At 37.7% G+C, this 21183-nt stretch overlaps 1 protein-coding gene across 5 annotated transcripts in view; it reads left to right on the forward strand.

Annotated features, from left to right (window-relative positions):
* HSF2BP (heat shock transcription factor 2 binding protein) overlaps nucleotides 1-21183 on the forward strand; it is a 31397-nt gene that overhangs the window by 342 nt on the left and 9872 nt on the right. For 3 of the 5 annotated variants that reach the window (XM_013941664.1, XM_067289758.1, XM_013941666.1), the window contains exons 1-6: nucleotides 827-946; nucleotides 1760-1910; nucleotides 4792-4895; nucleotides 8771-8920; nucleotides 12528-12666; nucleotides 14850-14967. In XM_013941664.1, coding sequence (XP_013797118.1) covers nucleotides 830-946; nucleotides 1760-1910; nucleotides 4792-4895; nucleotides 8771-8920; nucleotides 12528-12666; nucleotides 14850-14967 — 779 coding nt within the window. In that variant the 5' untranslated portion in view covers nucleotides 827-829. Of the gene's footprint in view, nucleotides 1-826; nucleotides 947-1759; nucleotides 1911-4791; nucleotides 4896-8770; nucleotides 8921-12527; nucleotides 12667-14849; nucleotides 14968-21183 lie in introns of those variants that run through there. The other 2 variants (XM_067289756.1, XM_067289757.1) reach the window with 2 other exon arrangements.

A 21183-nucleotide genomic window follows, 5' to 3' on the forward strand; every position in this document is an offset into this window, starting at 1 on the left:
CGACGGGGCAGGGCTAGTACGCAGCAGCGGCAGTTTTCGGTGCTGGGTATGAGGCACGTGCGAGCTTGGCCCCCGGGACGGCTCGCGTCGTTGCTTAGCGTCCCGTGACCTGTATCGGCTTGCTGGGTTGGGGTCCTCGGTGACAGCCTGCGCTTCTTGTGACTCAAAACGCCTCCGCTCTGCAGCGTGTGGTGTTTGGGAATCGTAAGGTGCAGAGCAAACTCCTTGACTCGTAAATCATCCGTGGAAGAGCGTCCCCCTTTTAAGGGGGAGATGTGTCATACAAATTGTGTAATGGAGTTTAAGTGACCCCCTCAGTGGTACTGGTCCTCTAGAGTCCTGTGGCCATGTATTTATGCCCCCATTCAGTATGTTCTTGACATCTGAATGAGTTGTATTTTTCCTACATACTGTAATGTGGTGGTACTTGGCCATCCTAACCTTACCATAGGCACTTTATACATGCAGCTTACAGCATACAATCCAAGTTAAAATAAATATCTCTCTTCCATATCTTTATTGCTGCTCTGTGTCCTCTGAACCGGGAAGGCTAAGACTGGTGTGGTCTGTCCCTAGAACTATATGGATTTGGAAGACAGTTGGGAAAGAAATAGACTAACAAGCAAAAATGGAAGGAAATGTTTCACCTGAGGAAGCAGAGAAGCAAATAGAGAAAAGACAATTGTAGAAAATGGTCACAAAGGACAGAAATGCCAGGGTGGCATTTTCTGTTGGACTGAAAAAGGTGCTAGTGTTAATGACCTTCATTTGTCTCATGCAGCTGGACTTGAGGAGACTGCGGAGAGGCCATATTTAATATCTTTAGGAGATGACTTCTTTTGTAGTTCTGCAGTGTTCTCTTCCTTCTGAACAGAGAAGATGCAATTGTTTACAGAAGGGATCTCAATGTTTCTGCGCCATTCTCAAAAAAAGAAACAATTCTTTAGTATGTTGTAATTTTGCTTTATGAAAGCATACTGGATGATTAATATTTTGGGCAAAGGAAATTAAATCTTTCACTGTGTAATTGTGGATATACGGTAGCCTTTTCAAGATACAGCAGTGTGCACATATATATACATCAGAAATGGGAGTTTGTTTTTTTTCATACAGAAATTTCTATCTTGTTTTAAAATTAATGCCCATTTTCTTGGACTGTAGATTTAAAGTTATAACAATAGTTTGGCACAAGAGAAAATTAGTAAACATCTTTCCTGTCTTCACTCGGGATTATATCACTTTTATTTGTGATTGGATCACAAATTGTATTTTTAAAAAATAATTTAAATATTTTAAAATAATTTAAAATATTTTCTCTGAAAGAACTATTACAATTTAGCAAAATGGTTGAGCATCTTTCAAATATTTGAGTTAGTTAAAAAAGTTACATGTATACCTTAGAACAGTCTGAAAACAATGGCTTAGGGTGTGTGTAGCTGTTCACGTTTTCAAACATGTGAATATCAAATTAATTTTTACAGCATTCTGAGGTATGCTACACACATTTTAGATGAAGAAACAGATGCAGAGAGGTAATATGATTTGCTCTAGACCACAGTGGCAAAAATTAGATTAAAGTCAAAAAGTTTCTATCTCAGAGACTCTTGGTTTAGGTTATTACTAGATAGTTCTCTTAAAATAAGGTTCTGAATTTCTGAAATGGTATAATATGGAGGGGTTTTTTTTTTCTGAGGGAAGGGATACAAAGTGAAGAGCACTCAGAGCAGTAATGATGTCTTTGTTTTTTTTTGCATTTCAGAAGGCTGAAACCGAAGATGACTTTGTTAAAGTTAAAAGGAGGGATTTGGAAAGGCTGACAACTGAGGTTATGCAGTTGCGGGATTTCTTACCCAAAATACTGAATGGGGATATCATGGGGACATTCCAGAAACTGGATGCTCTCGAATCAAGTGAGTTGAACCGTGTTACAAGCTCTTACAGATAGTCTGTCTTGTTCTTACTACCATCCTCAGAAAAGTGGTTGGCTCCAGGAGCCTTAGAAAAATATTTCTGTATTATTATGCATCTGTTCAGTGGGACTTGGTCTCCTGCAGAAATGCCAAAAAATGCATATAACATTGATCCAGTGTTTGGATCAGTGGAATTGAAATTCCATCATTCATTGGCATTCATTGTGACTATACTCAGTTCTTCACTTGCCAGACCTTTGAGATCGAATCTCTGGTCTAGAAAATCTCCTGGTATAACCTATAGCATGGATGAGAATGAGCCCACCTGGCCTGGAATGTGTGCCTCCTGTACTTCAGTCGTGTCCAATGCCTTATTCTGCTTTTGGGCCTGTCATCTACATGTTTATTCTTGTAGGGGCAAGTATCACTTCTTCCTAGAGTCAGATTTACCACTGCAGTGGTAAAGTCATATTTCTTGTTTACATAAGAATGCCATTTCATATTCCTTGCTCATCCAGGTTGATAGTGAAAGCTTCTTTGTTGGGGTGAGGTAGACAGACTGAGCCTCAAGACTTTAGTCTCAAAAGGGAAGGAACTTTCTCACCAAGGGATCAGTACTTGGAGCCAGTGAGAGAACCTGTCGAGCTTCCCTGTGTGCTGACCAGGACGACATTGTGCAGGGGGTGAGCAGCACAGCTACAGTATGTAATGTCAGCAAACTGGCTGGTGCTCGTTCTGCTGCCTCTGTCAAGACCTTGTTGAGCATTAGGAGTAGCACATCCACCCTTGAATTCCCTTCAGAGCAAAGGAGTGCACAGCTGGGCGAACTGACTGAACATAACAGGGGAAGCTTTCAGGAATGAGGCATAGCTAGAAAGGGGTTTCTCTGCATCAACTTCCAATGTTACCCTTTTTTTTTTCTCTAGAATGAACCTAAAGCTAGTTTCCCTTGACAGAAAACACGCTAATACCTTAAGGGAGGTTGATGCATCCTTCTCTTATCCAGAGGACTTCAAAAAATATGTGCAGTAGGGAACTGGTAATACTGTTTCCTGTCTCCTGGCTCGGTTTTGGTTACAGGACCGTTGAAGTCCATCAGTGAAGGATATGGTATATTTGTGTGTCTGTTGACTGCAGTCAAGGTAGATCATACCTCTGAAAAGGTAGAAAATGATTCTTTTAATTCAGAAGAGTTTGTTCCATCCAGCACAAGTTTTCGTTGGGCGTTGAGTTCCACTGGGTGTATTTATTTAGGATAAAAAGGTTCTTGGTCTGCCATTGATGAGCAGAGTATGCCCTACTATGACTCAAGCTGTATTGATTTCTCTGTCAGGTGAAGTACTCGAAGACCCACCTCCACATAATAATGAGTGCTAGGGATCGGACTTTGAGTAGCTCACAGGGTGAATGAACATGTGGTCCTTTGCTCAAGGGAAGACAGAAAGTTTCCCACCACTAACCAGAGTTCCTCAAAAACTCAATTAATCCATTCTCACCTTCATTTTTGGTATTTTCCTTTGGATTGCAGGTTGAAAAGAACTGAAAAGTTGGGGAGCATGCCATAGCGCATATATATTTCCTAGGAGTGGACCCTTGCCTCACCTCTGTAGTTACTGTTAAAGAGAAGAAATCTTATTGTTCATGGCTTAGAATCACCTAAGGGCTGAATGGAAATATGTTCCACCTGTTTAAAAAAAATGGTTGTAGCTAAATTACCTTCTTTTATGCTGGCTGTTCAAAGCAATGTGCTTGTGTATTTGTGATAATCAACATTTTGTTGATTAGGATGTAAAAAGGAATTTATTTCCAAATAATGTGGAATTACTAAATAAACTGTGAGAATACAGTCCCTTTTGATAATGAAGTCTGTATTTTTATTATGTTATCTTTTTAATATGTAATTAGATCGGCTATTTGTTTTTTGGTAAATACATTTCTAAAAAAATTGACCACATGTAAGGCATAAAGTATTCATGATCAGTGGTATGGAGCTTGAAGTTAAGTATCTCTTGTCTTTTAAACAGGTAGCAAAAATTACAGTGGATGCTATTTGGACATTACTTTTTGGAATTACTGAAATGTCTTTCCTTTTTTGGTATATACACTAAGCATCCAGAACCATGTTTTTTAAAATAAAATAAAATCTAGATAAACTTCAACAATTGTTAAAAATGTCCTTCAAAGTGCATTTTTTAAAACTGACATTAGGATCTTGAAATATAATATTTTTCACTAGATTTCCATTCATTAAAATAAAGCATTTAAAGTGAAATGTATTTCTGATAACATCAGAGACTCATTTTTAAGAGAATCATGAATAAATTTTGGTTGTCACTGAAATAGTGTTTAAAATTCTTATATACTTTATAAACATTAGTTGAAAATACTTGAATTGCATTACATTTTTATTATTCCCATAATTTGTACATCATATATTGAACCACTCAGTTCTGACTGATTTGGCATTCTTTTACTTAGATTTTCACTATGCCTTCAACTGAACTTCAAAGATACCGTAAATCTGCAGGTCATGAAAACCAATAAAAAGTAGAAAATTAACTGCATTTTTAAAAATCCCCAGGGAGAATGGAACTTTGTTCCAAGATCATATCTCACCAATGCACAGTATTTAATACCCAGATGTGATTCTTTCTGGTTTTCCCTGTTTCAAATTGGAAACATCATGTTCATTTGGTTTTTGTAAGAACTGTTAAAATGTGACAAATTGCTATATACCAGTTTAGCCACAAGGAGGATGTCTAACATAAGCAAATATTTAAAGCACCATCATTAATATTGTATTTGGAAGATTCATTTTTCTTTAGTGCAAGTCAGTTGGTCATAACTTATTATTTCATTTATCTAATTTATTTTATCACAGACATGGAGAAAAAGGAGGAGGAGATAGAGCAGCTGAAAATGGATTGTGAACACTTCAGAGCCCGCCTGGAAACAGCCCAGGCAGATTGCATGAGAGAGAAAAAGGTGTATTTACTGTCAGACAGAATGCTGATATCTGTATGCTTGAATTTTACTAACAAAAGCAATAATAATCATTTTTTCTTGTGCGTGTCACACAATATCTCCTTAGTCCTTGGAAAACAGTCTGGGATTTACGTAGTCAGGGGATGAGTAGATTACTGCCTAAAAGTTCATAACTGCTTGAGTTTTTTTTCTTTTCCGATATTTCTAGAGCACAAGGATCAATATTATAACTAGATAAAATGTAATATGGTGCCATATGTAATATGGTACCAAAAAAAGTAATGTGTATTAATACAGGTACAATTAACAGTTGGTCTCTCACTTGCACACATAGCTATTCCATGACTATGTAGATCTCTCTAATTTCCATATTGTGTAAGGTGCAGTTTACGGGATTGCATTTCAGGCTTTTTGGCAGGGTTTGACTATAAGTTTTAATAGTCTTTGTCAATACACCTGTTTATCCAATTGCCATGAACAGGCACGAATCAAAGAATTACACAGCTCCTTTTGCAGTGTCAGTATTGCATTTAGTGCTTATAAAAAGAGGGGAGATTCTTAACAATGAGGGATTTAGTAAGACCACATCTTCTCAGACTGTGGGTCTTCGTGAAGCCATTTGGGTTCAAATAGGATCACACAGACTAGCTGTTTAATTTTTGAGAGCGGCATGAGAATCAGTTGTGATAATTTACTGCAAAAATTAATTTCCATGGAACTGCTTGCTATCTTCAATACTTAGCAGCAGTTCATTTCCTTAGGGTTCTGGGGCTAGTATCTTCCAGCTTTAGGATTGCAGAAAGACAGATGAACCTAGAGGGTTGATTTCATTTTTAAAAAGAAATAAATGAAAAATTAAGACATGTGGTGTTAGGGCAGCTCTGTCTGGACAAGTCATTCTGGAATGAAGTTTGATATGAATGTAAAGTGGGGTGGTATTATGGAACAGCTGTCTGTTTGAATATTGCTTACTTCAAAGTCAGTAAGTTCTGGAATAGCTATTGCAGTTCTATAGGAGGTACTCAGTTTTGCTATGCACCCAGGTCCCTAATTGTCTAAGTATCCAGGATGAGATTTCTGTAATATTTAATGTTTCTACTTTAGATACTAGCCTGTTATTCATGTTAATATTGCAAAATAAATGGCAGGTGGTTTAGGTCTGTGATTCCTTTTGGATGAAAGTTTTAATTAAAGCATGGATCATTTAGTCAGAGTAGTCTGTTGTCTTGGAGTTCCTGAACAAAGCTCTTCTCCCCATATCTTTAGTGCTGTGCAGTACACACTGGTTGTCTAAATTGCTTGTTATATGCCCCCAAAGTAGTTTCTTTGAATGGATTGTGCTTACATAAGTTGTGAAATCCTTTAGCTCTTCAGGATAAAAGAAGGTGGTGTATGTATATATGTGACTGTTTGTTCCTGTTAATCTCTCTGCACAGTATTTTTCACCTGGTTGCTGTTGTATTGCTGTTCTATTATAGGCATCCTTACATATAGTTTCTGAGTTATTTTCTACATATTTATCTTGTGAAGGACAAGGAAATGATTCACTGAAATGAACATAAAATAAATGCATCTCTAGTTAGGCAGTGTCCTTTTCTTAGATGATCATAAATCAACATTTTACATTCTAAAATTTCTTTGGATGGCTCTATCACTGTTTTAGAGAATTACAGTGCTTCCTGGACCTGAGCAAAGCTTGAAGTGCATGTGTTACTCTTGGCTAATGTCTGTCTTCTTTGTCATTTCATAGTCAGGTACTTAAGCACTGCTGTGTTCCTGTGGCTTGACCCTTTCCTGAAGATGGTGGTGTTGCACAGCACACTGATTGCTTAGGGTCGTGAACTCCCTCAGGAGTGTTGCTTCCAGCTAGGCTATTTGCTTTTGCTTGGTTTGTTTTCCTGGCCCTTGAGTGTAATATTTTGTTTTCCTCACTTCGTAACTTTGTTCTGGTGTTGCTTATGATCTATTTAAAAATCTGACGTTTCTTGCAGTGGCTTTGTATTCTTGTTTAGGTATCTAGCTATAGTATCGCAGAGTTACACGTCTTACTAGTTAGCATTAGCATCCAAATGCAAACTGCAAATAAGACGTATTAAAAGATATGTTTACCTAAGAAAAAGACAATACAGAAAAGAAAGCGAGGAAGAATACAGGGGATAGACAGGAAGATGCCTGCAGACGTTTTGTTGGTGCACATGGTGGCAGCAAAGCTGATAAGTTTGGTAATGAGTTACATAAAAGATAAATTTGGCTAACTTGCTTAAAAATGAAGAAAGTTTAAGGAAATAAGTGACTCTCCATAGGCATGGAAGTCCCAGGAAATCAGCAGCATCAGTCTTCTGTATATATTAAACTATAAGGTGAAAGAGACTCCAAAGAAAAAATAGGCATAGAGATGTACCTGATAAATTTCATTAGAACTTTACCAATCTTAGCCTGTGTATTCCATTAGGAGCATGATAAAGCAATGCAAATATGGCTGTCTGGTGTGATATAGAAGCTAGATGTGAGCATAAATAATTGATGACAAACAGAAGACAAATAACATCATACTGGATGATGTCATGTTACATAAATTTTTAGATGACTTTACCTTTCTGTTCTTTCCAACCCCACAACTCCAAAATAATGAGATGAACCCCTAAATGACAAGGTACTTATTTTAAAATCTGGATGGGAATATTTAGTTGAAAGTTTTGTTCTTTTTGCTTGACATACAAAAGATTCCTTCTCATTTCCCCAGACTTCATCCTGATAACCAAATATGCAAGGGAGGGTGGGGTGAGGAGGCTGTTTTCTGTGGTGAATCTGAAAATCACTTGCCCACAAAGTGGGCAGAGCACAATCCTTCTGTTCTTTTGACATGTGAGTGGCAATTCTGTCTCTCTTAATCTTTGAGCTAACATCATTTTTCTTGATAGGCCTTTATCTTTCCCTGCAGCACTGTCTAATATCACCCCCCTCGAAGTTACCAGGGAGCCCCCACCCACCCTGACAGACTGCAGACTTTTGTGTCCCAGCCTTGGTCTCACTGACCACATTGGCTTTAAGCTGAGAACTGCAGCAGCTTCACTACCCCTGTGGCAGTTGATGGGAAGCCGATGAGACCTAGAATCATACCTATTTCTTGATACTCTTCTGGCCATCTTCCAATGTGAAGAAATGTGGGAAGAAATATTGGCAAATTAGAACTGCATCCAGGTCTTGCTGAATTGCTATGCTCTCTCTGCTTCTTTATGGCAAGGACCACTGAGCAGCTCACTCAGGTGATGGATGCATGATGGAGCCTGGGCTTTTCTGGTCCTAAGTGTGAAAGGCCCACCAAACTTCAAACATTAGGCTTCTTTCTCCAGGAACTTAGTCTTACTTTGCCACTGCTGGTCAGGAATATGGCAGTGGAAAGAAGGTGGAAGAGACAACAGGATTTATCCTAGATCCCCTGCCACTCTACCACAATGGCTGAGACAGAAGTCCAGTTTGAAAAACAAAACAACCCTTCCTCCCTAAAAGATGTTTCCAGTATCCTTTGCAAGTGGCTGAGAAAGCTGACCTCTGCTGCTGAAATCCATTCTCTCTCAAAGAGACAAGTAGCTATTTGTGTAGGAGGAGCAGACTTTCCTATCAGTCTGCTCTAGGTGCCTCTCAGTCTCAACATGTCACTTGGTCTGACCTTGTGGACAGGCTTCTGGTTACTGTCAGCCTCCCCAATATACTTATTACTTAGATATAGCTCTGAAGAGAAGGAATGTATCTGGAACTGCTGTGAATTTGCCCCCATTTCATATGAGGCTATGATATTGTTTCCTGTTTTCTCAGCCTAGAAGCATATGTGGGCTGACACGAAGTGCAACCAAAATTTCCTTATGCTATTTCAGGAGAAACTAGACCTCCGGCAGCACCTGAACGAGGCCAAGCAGCAGCTCCTGCAGCAGGCAGAATATTGCACAGAAATGGGTGCAGCAGTATGCACCTTGTTGTGGGGTGTATCTAGCAACGAGGAAGCAGTTAAAAACATTCTGGGAGGAGTAAGTATGGCAGGTGACTACTTATCGGTGTTAATGCTGTTAGGTATTTAAAATAAGTACCTTGTTCTTTAATGCATTTTAACAAAAGGATGTATGTCAGAAGCTGATTGGAAAGCAAAAATGTTTTCTGAATTCTGTATTCTTTGGGGACTGTCCATTTTTATTTAAGAAGTATTGGAACAACTATTTAACATACAGCAGACTAGGAATAAATACAATAATTAGTTTTTATGTTGCCAAACAAAGATTACCTATTTCCTACCACACACAGTTAAACTGAAAGCAAAGCTACAGCTAGCAGAATGTAAATATCTCTGCAAGCTGACTAACAGAGGAAGAAAATAATACTGTGTACATGCAGTGGCTCCTGTGCCTACAGAGAGCTTGGAGGAGCTATTTCCATGGAAGGAAGATATATCTGTCAATTTTCAGCTCCTTTAAATATACACCTTAATGTAATATTTGTGCTGCCCTAATACTTGCATGAGTCTGGATATTTAGAGAGCCTAGCTGTTCTGAGTCTAGTGAATCTTATTAAGTGTTCAGTGTTAAACATGGACAGGTAGCTTATTTAAAAAAGCCAAAAACTCAACAGTTAAAGATAGTGGCAGTAATATAATTAACACATTTTCACTGCCAAGTGCAGCTGATGGAATTAGGAAGGATGAGAGGCGCATGCCCGATAAGAACACAGTTTTCAGTCTTGCCATAGCCAACATGAGTAGGAATTGTTGTATTGGAGCTGAGTGAACTGATGCCACAGTTACTTCTGGCTTAACTTTTCAGCAGCATGATGAACACCTGAGTGAATAAGATTAGCTCATTTTAATAAGTGGTAAGCTAGTGTTTTTGTAAAGGCTTTTCCAGACTGGGTGCACCAAAGTACAATATATAACTTCACATTGCATATCAGAAAGCTGTACAGTGATACCTTCTGGTCATTCAAGATTCAAGCAGCAGCAGTTACTAAGGAAAAAAGTCTGTAAAAACATCTATATAAAGCAGTTAAAAAATACAGAATCTTTACATCCAAGCAGATACTAAAAAAACCTCCACATAATAACAAAAGCTGTATAAAACCACATGCCGTATTTTCAGAACAGTTTATAACTGAAAGAGCAGACAATCTTTCAGTGACTAACCATTGTTATTTGACATGTGAGACTTAGGATTGTAAGGGAATGTTTCCTACAAATGAAACCCTTTTGCAGTGATGTAAATGACTTTATTTCTACCAAGGTGATAGTATAATTAGTAGAAGCCTTGGTGAATACAGTCTTGAATATCAAAATTAAGTAGAATTAAGTAAAAACAAGACAAATACATTGATGATTTGTTTAAGGGTAAAAAAGCCTGACTATGAAGATGCAATATCTTTGTTTCTAGATTTGTTTGAAATGCAAAATGCCTCTGCTATAGACATTCCTAGCAACCATTTGAGCCCCTTGAACTGCTACAGTTCTGGTAAAGGTCATAGCAATGTTTTCGAGTATCATTTTCTTGTGATAGTCAGATAACATGATAAGAAAGATGGCTGGGTTTGCAACAAGACTTCTAGGAAAAACACTATAAATGGATTGCATGGCATTGCACCAACCACAGTTTAGAACTGTCAATGAGTCATATTATTAAAATATTGTGGCGATTTGTCATACAAAGTTTTTGGTCTGGTTTATATTTGGACAAATTGTACAGCTTGTAGCATCTTCCCCTCTCCCCTCCAGAAGGTGCTATGAACTACAGAAATGTATAAGAACATCAAGAGTGACTTCAAACTGTATCTCCCATATTTAAGTGTGTGGGAAGGGGTGGCATCAATTCAAAATCATTTCGTACCTGAGGGAACAACACTCAGCCTTTTTCATCTATTGCGCAGACACAGAAGTAGGTCTACCATGCAGTTCTACAGAAATGAAGATTGTTTGACTGAAATGGTGTTTATAACCAATATAGCATTTATGTCAGATGTATTCACAAAGGCTGGGAAAGTCAAAACTTAAGCTGCAAAGCTGAGATGTAACACAAAGAGTTTGCAAGGCAGTGGGAGAGAAATGCCTAGTGTTTCTGCCCATGCTTAACATTCCTAGAGAGAACTTGATGAAACACCCAGAGAAGCAGCATGAGAGAGGCTTTTCTAGGATACTTACCTGCATGAGCCAAAAAAGAAGTAAATTACTTCCAAAGAGATTGTTTTAGGTGTCTTTAAAAAACTTCATCTGGATATTCCTATGAGAGGGCTCTTGTATAGAGAGACAAACTGAAGGTTTATTTTTAGAACGACATCTGGGTTTTCTTCAACAAGAGAAATTTTGGATCCTGCAAGGTGACCTGCTACTCCAGTTATCTGCTTTGATGACAAACAGCTTCATATTTTAAGGCAGCAGTTTTTGAATGTTAACTGATGTTTTCATGCAGGACTTACTTGGGACAGCAAAGAGCTCATTGTGCCACCTGAGCTCAAACACCTTATGGCTGCTCTCAGAACTCATTATTTCCACATCTGTTGGCGAGAGATCCTTCAGTTCCATGAAAATACTGTCAAGCTAATTAGAGACTGCACAGAGTATGTAATGTTTGCTATTTATAAACCTGAGTGGTCTGTGCTCCAGCTCCTTAGACCTTACCACAAGTTAAATGATGGCTGTTTGGAAAGAAGGTTCAACAGACATGACACCAACTACATCTCAAGAGACTGGCAAATAAACGATTTTGCTTGATTTCTGTGCAACGTACCAGCTATTTGGTTTGCTTAGTACTCTATTATACTCTCACGTGAATACACTTATAATAGTTTATACTAACTAGTCTGCAGTACCAGACTGTCTGTCTTTGTTTTCTTTCACCTCCTCTACTTCTTTAACTGTAGTCACTGCCTATGATAAAATTACTATATCTGAGGTGTGTTGTCCATATAAATACATTCAGGACTTGCATGAGTGCACTTTTTTCCCCCTCTATCCCCACAGTCCTTTCATTCTTGTTATTCTCTGGGACCACATCTCATGTGACATTGACTTAAATTCAACCTGTGACCTAGCAGAGACCTCTATTTCCTTTTCTGAAGAACTTCCACCTAGCCAGTTGTTCTCCATCCATCTTGAGCAATTCATTAATCTTGTTCAGATCCAGCTGAATTCTACTTTTTCAGAGTATATCATTGGTTTTCTGAGGAATATTAATGTCAAGTCACTAAGTCAGGCTGCAGTCAAGTATTCAACTGGTTACAGGTAGGGTTTTGACAAATGTGGTTGCAGTAGTCCCAGTAAATGTGAAACAAACACACCCAATGCATGTATTGCAAAGCAAATAGGTAATATCCTCAGTTTTGAAAATAAGGATTATTTCTGTGGTTTGATATGTACGACTGTGTGTTTAGGAGGGAAATATGCAATGGGAAGATTTTATAAATAAATGTAGCATAAACTAGTTTCCCATGCTCTTCTGAGGTAGTAATTTCAAATATCAGGGCATATCTGCTATTTTTTGTTGTTTTGTGAAGTGACTGGAAACTTTAGTAATTTTGCAAATTGTCCAGTTTCGCTGTAACATCTAATAACCATAGTTACTCTACTATGTATAATCTTTTCTTTCTCCTCCGCACTTGCAGAGTAAAGCAGTAAAGTTTTTTACAATCACTGCACAGACTATGGAGAGCTTTGTGAAGTCGTTAAATGAAGACATGAAGCAGCAGGATTTGGATTCTGATGAAAATCAGTTTGTATTAGCTTTGGCAGGGATTGTAACAAGTAAGTTAGTGTTTTCTCTCAGGTTATCATTCCACATATGTGTGGTGGGAATTTATATATTGTGTTATATGTACTGCAGCAAATACGTTTTTTCAAAATCAAGTATCTAGTCAATGTTGATATCTTGGGTGACTTCCTAGTCTCTTAAAGTTCTAGAAAATTTTGTCATTTGACACTTCCATGAGGAACTGAACTCTGTGACAAGATTACGGATTAGATGTTCAAGAGCCATTGAGTTCTGAAACATCTGCTCAATCTGGAGTAAAACAAGGACCATATTGCTAGTCATGTAAACTCATTTAGTTTGTAAAAATCTAGCAATATACTTCTTGAATCGCCAATAATATTAAAACCTTTGAGATATATTAATTGCAGATAATGTGTGTAGATCACTTTGGTCTTAAGGAATACATTCAGCATTTTGAAATTGCTTAACAATATTGTTGATGCCACATGGACTCCAGCTTCATTGTCCTCTAGATTTCGTGATTAAATAATGCTAAAGTAAAAGGCAATTAACCTGACTTCCATAGAAAATGTCTCTTTTTAGGCTAGCATAATAAGTAGGAAGCCACAAATCTGTGTTAATATGGCTGCCCTTGACTTGGAAGGCTGTTAGAAATGGGGATGCTATGTCATCAGCATTTTTGTGAAACAGTGCAGGTGTCAAAATGGCAGTAATTAATGACGTGATGCAAGATAGATGAAACAATGGATATATATACAAATAAGTAAGTCTTGCATTAGCCCCTTTTTTGAATGTGTGATTTTAGGTGCTGTGGTGCCATTAAAGATTGTAATAAAAACAGTATATGAAGCATTGTGCCACTGTACCAAGTGAAGGTGGGATTCAATTCTCTCAAGTTGCTTCACTGAAAAGAAAAAAAACATAGCAAAAGTAAAGTCTGAACACATAAAATGTTTAAAGGCTTGTATAGAGGGGGGTTTCTGCCTGAGGAGGAATTAGCATGGTGGAATTCTGTCAATCAGAATCAGAATGAAATCCTCTATATCAACTGAAGTTGATATAGATTTTGCCACAGAATTTGATAATGCCAAGATTTCTCTCTTTGACTCTATAATTTGGAAAAGAGATTGCTGAAGCTCAGATATGATGAAGGATACAGCAGATGAATGATGCAGAAGGTGCCATTTTAATAGTATTTACACTTTAAAGTAGTATATTAGAAAGCTATATTAAAAGAATGTTAAGGTCATGAAATGCCAAATATTCAGAAGTTAGAAAATACCAGAAGTTCTCTGTGCAGTCTTAGCACAGCCGAGCTTACACACACATTATGATAACAGTCTTTAATTATGTGCCATGTCCATAGTACCTCTGCTTTATTTTGAGATTAGAAAGGGTGTTAATGTACATGCACAAGAGAGAGAAATTGAGGCTACATGAAAGTGGAAGAACTGTGTCCTGCAGCAGATCCCCAAACTTCACCTGAATGGGAGGCCAGGGAGCCAGGTTCTGTCACTGGTTATATACTCCTTGCTTCAGTCATTTGGGGGAGGTTTGGCTGGTTGCACAGTGCAAACCAGCCCAGGCTGCTGGCAGATACCCCTAAGGCACATAAGGAGGCCCTAAAGTATGGGGCAAGCACAAGGGAAAATATTTGAGAAAAGTCTACCTTGTAGCAGTAGTCTTTGGAAATGTTTTTGCCTTTGGGGTTGTGCATGAGCAACACTTGTAGAGAACTAGGAAAAGAACTTTCAAGTAGACTCTTACAAGTGTTTTAGTGGTGTAGTGTGCCAGTCATCCTGAACTGAACAAATGTAAAACAATCTGCAGTTTTGTTTCTTTAAAATGGAACCTATAATCAGCTTTGCTTCATACCCACATCATTTGCAGATGTCTGCTTAGAATTGCTTGAATCCAACCTTCTGTTTCATAATTCACTGTGTTACCATTAGAATCCTGGCCACCCTGAATACATATTTTAATGACCAAAGTAGAATGAAGAATGAAGTGAATGAATCTACCAAAGTAGAATTTGACTATTTGCTGCTTCAATAACATATTAGCATCAATATTTGCTATGTAGATGAATATAGTGTGAAGTTTATATAGATGTCATAGTTCATTCTTCACAGCTGATGTATTTTTAGTTGTGCTGATAATCAACATTTTTGTGTGAAGTCTGATTTTTATGGTGGTGTTTTGTGTTCTCTCACAGATGTGGCTGCGCTGGCATGTGGCCGTGAATTCTTGGTTAGTTCAAATCAGGAGTTATTGGACACAATGATGCAGCTCCTGGGAGACATGAAGCCAGGACTCTGTACTAAATTGAAAGTGTATGATGACTTTTTTTTCTTTCAAATGAAGTGCATCATCTTGCAGTGTCAATCACAGTGTTTTCCCACTCTGCCATTATTTCCTTTCCTGGAAAGGAAACATAATTGTTGGAAAATGTTTTCACAGTGGCATTCCTTGCAGATATATCAGACTTGGCTGCAAGGCTAGCTTCATCCAGGTTTTGTGTTTCTTGGGAAGTGTCTTAAGCACCATAATATTCTAAGGATGAGCAGAGATACATTCCTCTACTTTGGGAGGGGCTCATGATTTGAATATTGGATAAGGAAGGTGTGAGGTCAAGTTTTAAGACAGAGAGAATGTGGCTAATAGGGACTCATACGTATTCTCTTCCAATAGGAAAAAATAATATCTGTAAAATACTTTATCTGCTTAGTGAAAAAAGTGAGTTATATATCTGCCAAGAGCAAAAATTTAATCACTTCATGCTACCTTAGTAGCCAGAAGCATCGTGCATCTTTGTAAAGGGTAGAGCCTATAAAGGGACCCTGCAATACAGAGCTGTTTTAAAGAAAAGGTTGTGTTACACAGTTCAGACATCGGAAAAGTACTTTCCAGGAAGTGGAGAAATTAAATAAACTATCATTTTTGCCTTTTTCTCAGAGCTGTTATGAACTGAGGATATATGGCCTCGAGTGAGTAAGTTACTATGTCTTAACAAGTACTTGCTCATCAGCTAAGTTGTGGGCTCTGATCTCATACACCTGGTTAATTTGTTAGTGAAGAAGGCTTAAGCCAACATGTTTTTTCACAGGGAGGAGGAGCTAAGGATTCAGATATAAGCCAGCTGTCGCAGCTCAGCTGAAAAATAGCAATCCAGTCAGCCACAGTAACTTGATTGTGTCTCTATACGCACATTTAAGCAGATTGTATGTGACAGATATGAAATCAGTCTTGTCTTAACTTTGGATAGGTTTTATCTTGCCTAACCTCAGTTATCTAAAAGCTGGATGTCAAGTATCTGCTAACTCTCTAGGCTCCTTCCCACAGTCAGTAGAAGGAGATGGTGCTGTCAGATGATCACTCATTCAGCCCGTGCTAGGAAAGAATGATTTGCCCTCTGAAGGTGCTTGCCTTTCTCTTTTGGGTAGTGAGGGGGAAGTTGAATAGCCTGTGTTGTATGTAGTGTTTAGGTACTTTGATATCAGTCATTTACTGTATTTACCAATTGTAAAGTTTGAAGTTCAGCACTCAAAACAGGCTTGTTAACTCTTGGAATAGCATTTTTTTAAAGCTTCTACTAAAAGATTTGTATGAAAATCTCAACTTTCACTTAAGAAGGAAAAGGTAATTTGTGCCTTCATGTATATAGGAAAAAAAAAAAAAGAACAGGACCAGTAAAAGTTCAAAATTTTTATGGCAACAATAAAAAACAAAAAAAAAACACAGAGAATTTTATTTGGGGCAGGAGAGGGGTATAGAAAGTGTTTCTAAACACACACATGCACACCCACCCACCCCTATATACAGACTCTGGATTTTAAGCAAATATAATCAGATTCATGATATTTGAACATTTCAGATTAGTGTTAATGTAATTGGTAATATTCAGTGACCTTCCTTTTAGAAATGACAGTTTGTGATTTTATATTTAATAACTTGTCAGCTTTGCAGAAGAATTTCTTGTATGATGTAATCTTGGCTGCTACATAGCAATCCTGATAAAATATGCATAAATCAATCCCAAAAAGCAGTCAGAGAGATTCAACAGGGGTCAAACTCCTGGCCAAAAAATTGGATGAAGCCTAAAAGAGAGGTTGCACGAAGTATTTGATTGTGAGAAACTTTAAGCATCTATTACCTTGTGTTCAGTGATACGATAATGTTTTTTGATATTCCACAGAGCTAACAATATTTTTTTCTCTTATTTTGAACTTGTCATTTGATAAAAAATTGCTGTATTATGACATTAGAAAAAATGCCAGAAATGAGGTTTCTTTATTGCCTTGTCATGGAATGAGGGATCCTAATTTGCTCAGATGGTTTAGTGCAAAATGTTTCCCCTGTGTTTGTCTTTCATGTCTAGGTTTCCTTTTTGTCTGCGAGCTCCCCACGTGTCTCAGCTCTGTTCACTTCTTAAAACTTTTTACTTACACTTGACTTCTTTCTTCTCCTATTTGGGGGTTTTTCACTCTCCCAACACAGCAAAGAAGGGCTCTGTGTGTGTGTGTGTGCGTGTTTAAATTGTTCTCTACAAGTAAGACTTCTTCATCTGCTTGATAATCTTAAATGATTAATGTATTCATAAGAGGACATGTCAGAAGAACTCTCTTTTCTCCCTAATGTAAGGAACATAAGGCAGTACAAAGTGAAAGACAATGATGAGATAGAGATATGATAGTTAACAGAAATTATAGTGGAATTCCAAAGATATATATAAAAAGATTCTGGAATCATCATAAATAACGTTTATGTACACACACACATACAGACACATTTTTTAAACTATATCTAATGGCTGATAATGTCTGTCCATTGTTTTGGAAATGTAGTGTGTTTCTCTCAAAGCATTACCTTGGTATTACATGAAAGGACATCATCAACTTAAAGTTTAACCAGTAAAAGAAAAAATGTGAGTTTATATTTTCAAGGATAAGTTTGTCCTTTGCTCAATTTTTGTGATTTTACAATTTTTTTTGCTTTTATTTTCAAAAAATTTTTTTTAGTATGTGACAGATCAGGGGAAACTGTGAGTCTCATTCTACACACAGTGGTATCAAACACAAAGTAAACTGAAAAATAGAGGAGTTCTCTTTCCTCTTTTAGTTCTAGCAATTCTATGTTTTACTTGTAAAAGCATATAAATCAAACATATACAAGGAACAGCTGTGATTTATTCCAGCACTGCTACAATATCCGTTATAACTCATGAGTATGCAATAGTTATATCCAAGGAGTCTACATGAATGTGAGTTCTGAAATCTCATGGTTGTCTTTGTCTGTTTGAAATAGCTGTGGTGTGAAATACTCCTCTCATTTGTATAAGCTTTGTTCTACGTTTGTAATTGTTAGGCAATCAATAAACATTTACACATTTGTTTATAGCTATAATTAAATTGTTAGGAATCTTTAACTTTGCTTGTGTAGCAATTGGAAATAGCCAGTAAAATATTTGATTTTATGTACTAATCTCATGTATTAGGCAGAAGAGAAGGGGCTTTAGCTGTGCTTTTAGTTCTAGATTTTGAAAAAGGCTGTGAAAGATACAGTGGTACGAGATGTTAATCAAATTTGGCTTGCCTAAATAGGAAGACTGTGAAATGCATAAGTAAAAAGACCTCCACATTAAAAAAGAATCAGAAGATACTGTTTATCCAGTAAGACTGTGTATCAGGTTTGCTTCAGTAAGAGTATGTAGTGCAGAAAATAGTTATTAGTGCAAGTACTAGCGGTGAAGGCAGTATAAAGAGCCTGGAAATGTTTCTACATTGCTTAGGTAAGTGTGCTTAATGAGTAATAAAATGTTACTACTTTTGGATTAGGCCTTTACATTGGCTTGTGGGATGGGTTAAGTCTTCGGACACTCTAAACCACAGCACTTTCCTGAACCACCACCACCAGTCCCTTTGGTCTGCACAAAGCAAACAGGTAAAAGAAAAACACAAACATTACAGTATCTTTTTACGTCACTTTACGTCACTTTGTTTCTAACTGGAAATGTCAAACAGATTAAGGATGAAATACCTTGTCAAGGAATGTTAACTCTTTCTATTTTAATTAATTGTTTTATTGATCATTTTCATTCTGGTGACAATATTCCTTTGTCAATTTTTAAATTCTGCAACCCAAGTAAGTGCTGTAGAGGCTGTATGGAAAGGAGTGTATGGGCTTTGCAAGGTTCCTCAGCACCCCTCACTGCTTGTTGGGGGCCACTGATGTAGTTGATTTAATAATGCTGATTCTTCTTCCAGCTACTTAAGAACCTAGTTGATCAAACTCACAATGATGCAACAAATAATATAACTTAAACTTCTGCCACTGCAGGATAAACTGAGTTGTATTACTTTTCTTTCCTGCTGTCTGCAGGGTATGCATGAAGACTATGTCTGAAATTCTGCTGATGGTGCAACTTAAGCCATGATATCTTGTTTGAAAATAGGACGTGAGGTGTGACTCCATTAGGAAATAACATTTTTTCCCTCTTTTTTGGATATGGTGACAGTACAGTAACATGCGGGTTTATCACAGTCTTCAGAGATAGCAGTAGCGAGGCTGGCCCCAGAACAGAGGCGAAAATTCCGGCCTGTTCCTGTTTGTGTCTAGTTGTTCTGCATGCAACCTAGCACCCAACTGTGAATTGGTATGATGACATGTTCCATAAATGTTATGGGGGCCCTGCTCGTACATCCTCCCTTTTTGTTGTCCAAAAACTATGTTGTGCTCTAAATTGTAAAGATGATCTGCATAAAAGGTAGAACAGGAGAACATCACTAAAAGCATGAAAGAACTCACTCATGTGGCAGCTTTTGGCTCCAGAGTACAGCTATTTTTTCAAGAACATCACAGGCCTCTTGGCTAGGAGTTCATAGTACAGCAGTGATCTGATTTTGAAAGAAGCTGAGCAAGAAGTTTCTCTTATTAACATCAGTGTTTTTTTTCTGGGTGCTTCCTACCTTTGAGTATCAGGTCACGTTCCTACTGGAAGTTAGAGGGAATGGAAATAGTTTGCATTAAGCCCACTGAGACTCTGCCTAGCTGAAACAGAAAGTTTTATCCACCAGAAACATAAAAACTCTTACCAGAACTGTGGAAGACAGAGTAATAACATAAACATCAAACATTTAAAAGAAGAATTTACTTCAGCAGGAACTGCAGAAGAAGGTTTAGTACCATCAAAATCTTCTGCATCAGGTATTAGTAGTTGTTCAGGATAGCTTTGAAAACGGAGACTTATTCTGAGCTGCAAGTTACTGTACTTGTCCAACAGTGTAAGGTGGCTAAAAATAAATTCTGGCCTGGGTGCTATATCTACGTAAACTGGCAAAGCTGCCATTTCTGTGTGTAACTTCCTGTGTCTTACAGCATTACCTTAGCACTGTCATAGCCAAGGCTAAGGTGGCACTAATAGTCATATTTGCAGTAACTTCTGTGTAAGCTTTCTTGTAAGAATCTGGTGGAATAGGCAGGCAAGAGTAATCCTTTTAAAACACAGATCTCTCTCCAGCAAAGGTGTTTTTTCTCTCTGTAAAAAAAGTTGAGATTTTGGTATAATTTATAACTTGGTATGTATGCATCCCCAAAAGATGGTTAATGAACTTCCTATTTTAGAAAGCTGATAAATTAAGAAATCCTGTTTTGGAAAGCTTTTCAAAATGTCTCTGAAATTAGCATATACCTACTATGCATATTTTTATTATGTCATTTAAACACTGAAGTGCAATGTGACTATAAATAACAGTCTGGATTTCTGTTTGTCAGAAATGTCATATTAAATTTTTTCAGTTCTCAATTAAGGAAATGTTTTCTAGCCAGCAGTCCATAGACTTTCCCTGTTACCTGAAAGGCAGGATATGGGTTCTGTCCTTCAGCATTAATGACAATAATAAAAGACCAAAAAGAAGTTATCTTCTGTAAAAAAGAAAAAAAAAAGGCTTTGAGTTTGCTCAAATGTTGTTTGAAAACAGCAGTTTTGAAGAAGTGTGGGTGAGAGTACCACTTGGCCTGTGTTATCCTGGTGTCTGTGCTCAGACAAGAGGAGAGTCTGTGGCCAGATTGAATTCCAGTGTTGTTGACTTTAAAAAAAAAAAAAAAAAGCCAGATGTCTTTTCACCTGTAAATTGAATGTAATCAGTCTGGATTTCTAAAGGCAGAGTAAATAGAAAATCCGTGATGACATTTTAAGAGACAAGCATTCGTTTTTTCACAGCAGGTCTCACTTTATGGTCCAGATTGTATGGCGCTGTGTGACTGTATGAGGGGCTTGGAAAGCAGGCAGAGTCAGCCATTCCTCTGCTCTACACCCATAGTGGAAAGGACAAGTCAGGGTTAGGGGGCAGTGTGCTGAGTTGTGACTACTAATACTTTTGTCTTCCCTCTTCCAGGCCCTTCCCCTTCCTCCAATTACTTCTGTAAGCATAGTAACTTCCCCAGCCAGTGGAGAGAGAATGCTTTACTGTTTGCTGTATGTTGGCTACATATTGCATCTATTCCCACTTGCAGGAGAAATAGGAGGGTACTTGAAAGAGGATGGCTTAAGC

This window comes from Apteryx mantelli, chromosome 1 (genome assembly GCF_036417845.1).
Source record: "Apteryx mantelli isolate bAptMan1 chromosome 1, bAptMan1.hap1, whole genome shotgun sequence".
Taxonomy (NCBI): domain Eukaryota; kingdom Metazoa; phylum Chordata; class Aves; order Apterygiformes; family Apterygidae; genus Apteryx; species Apteryx mantelli.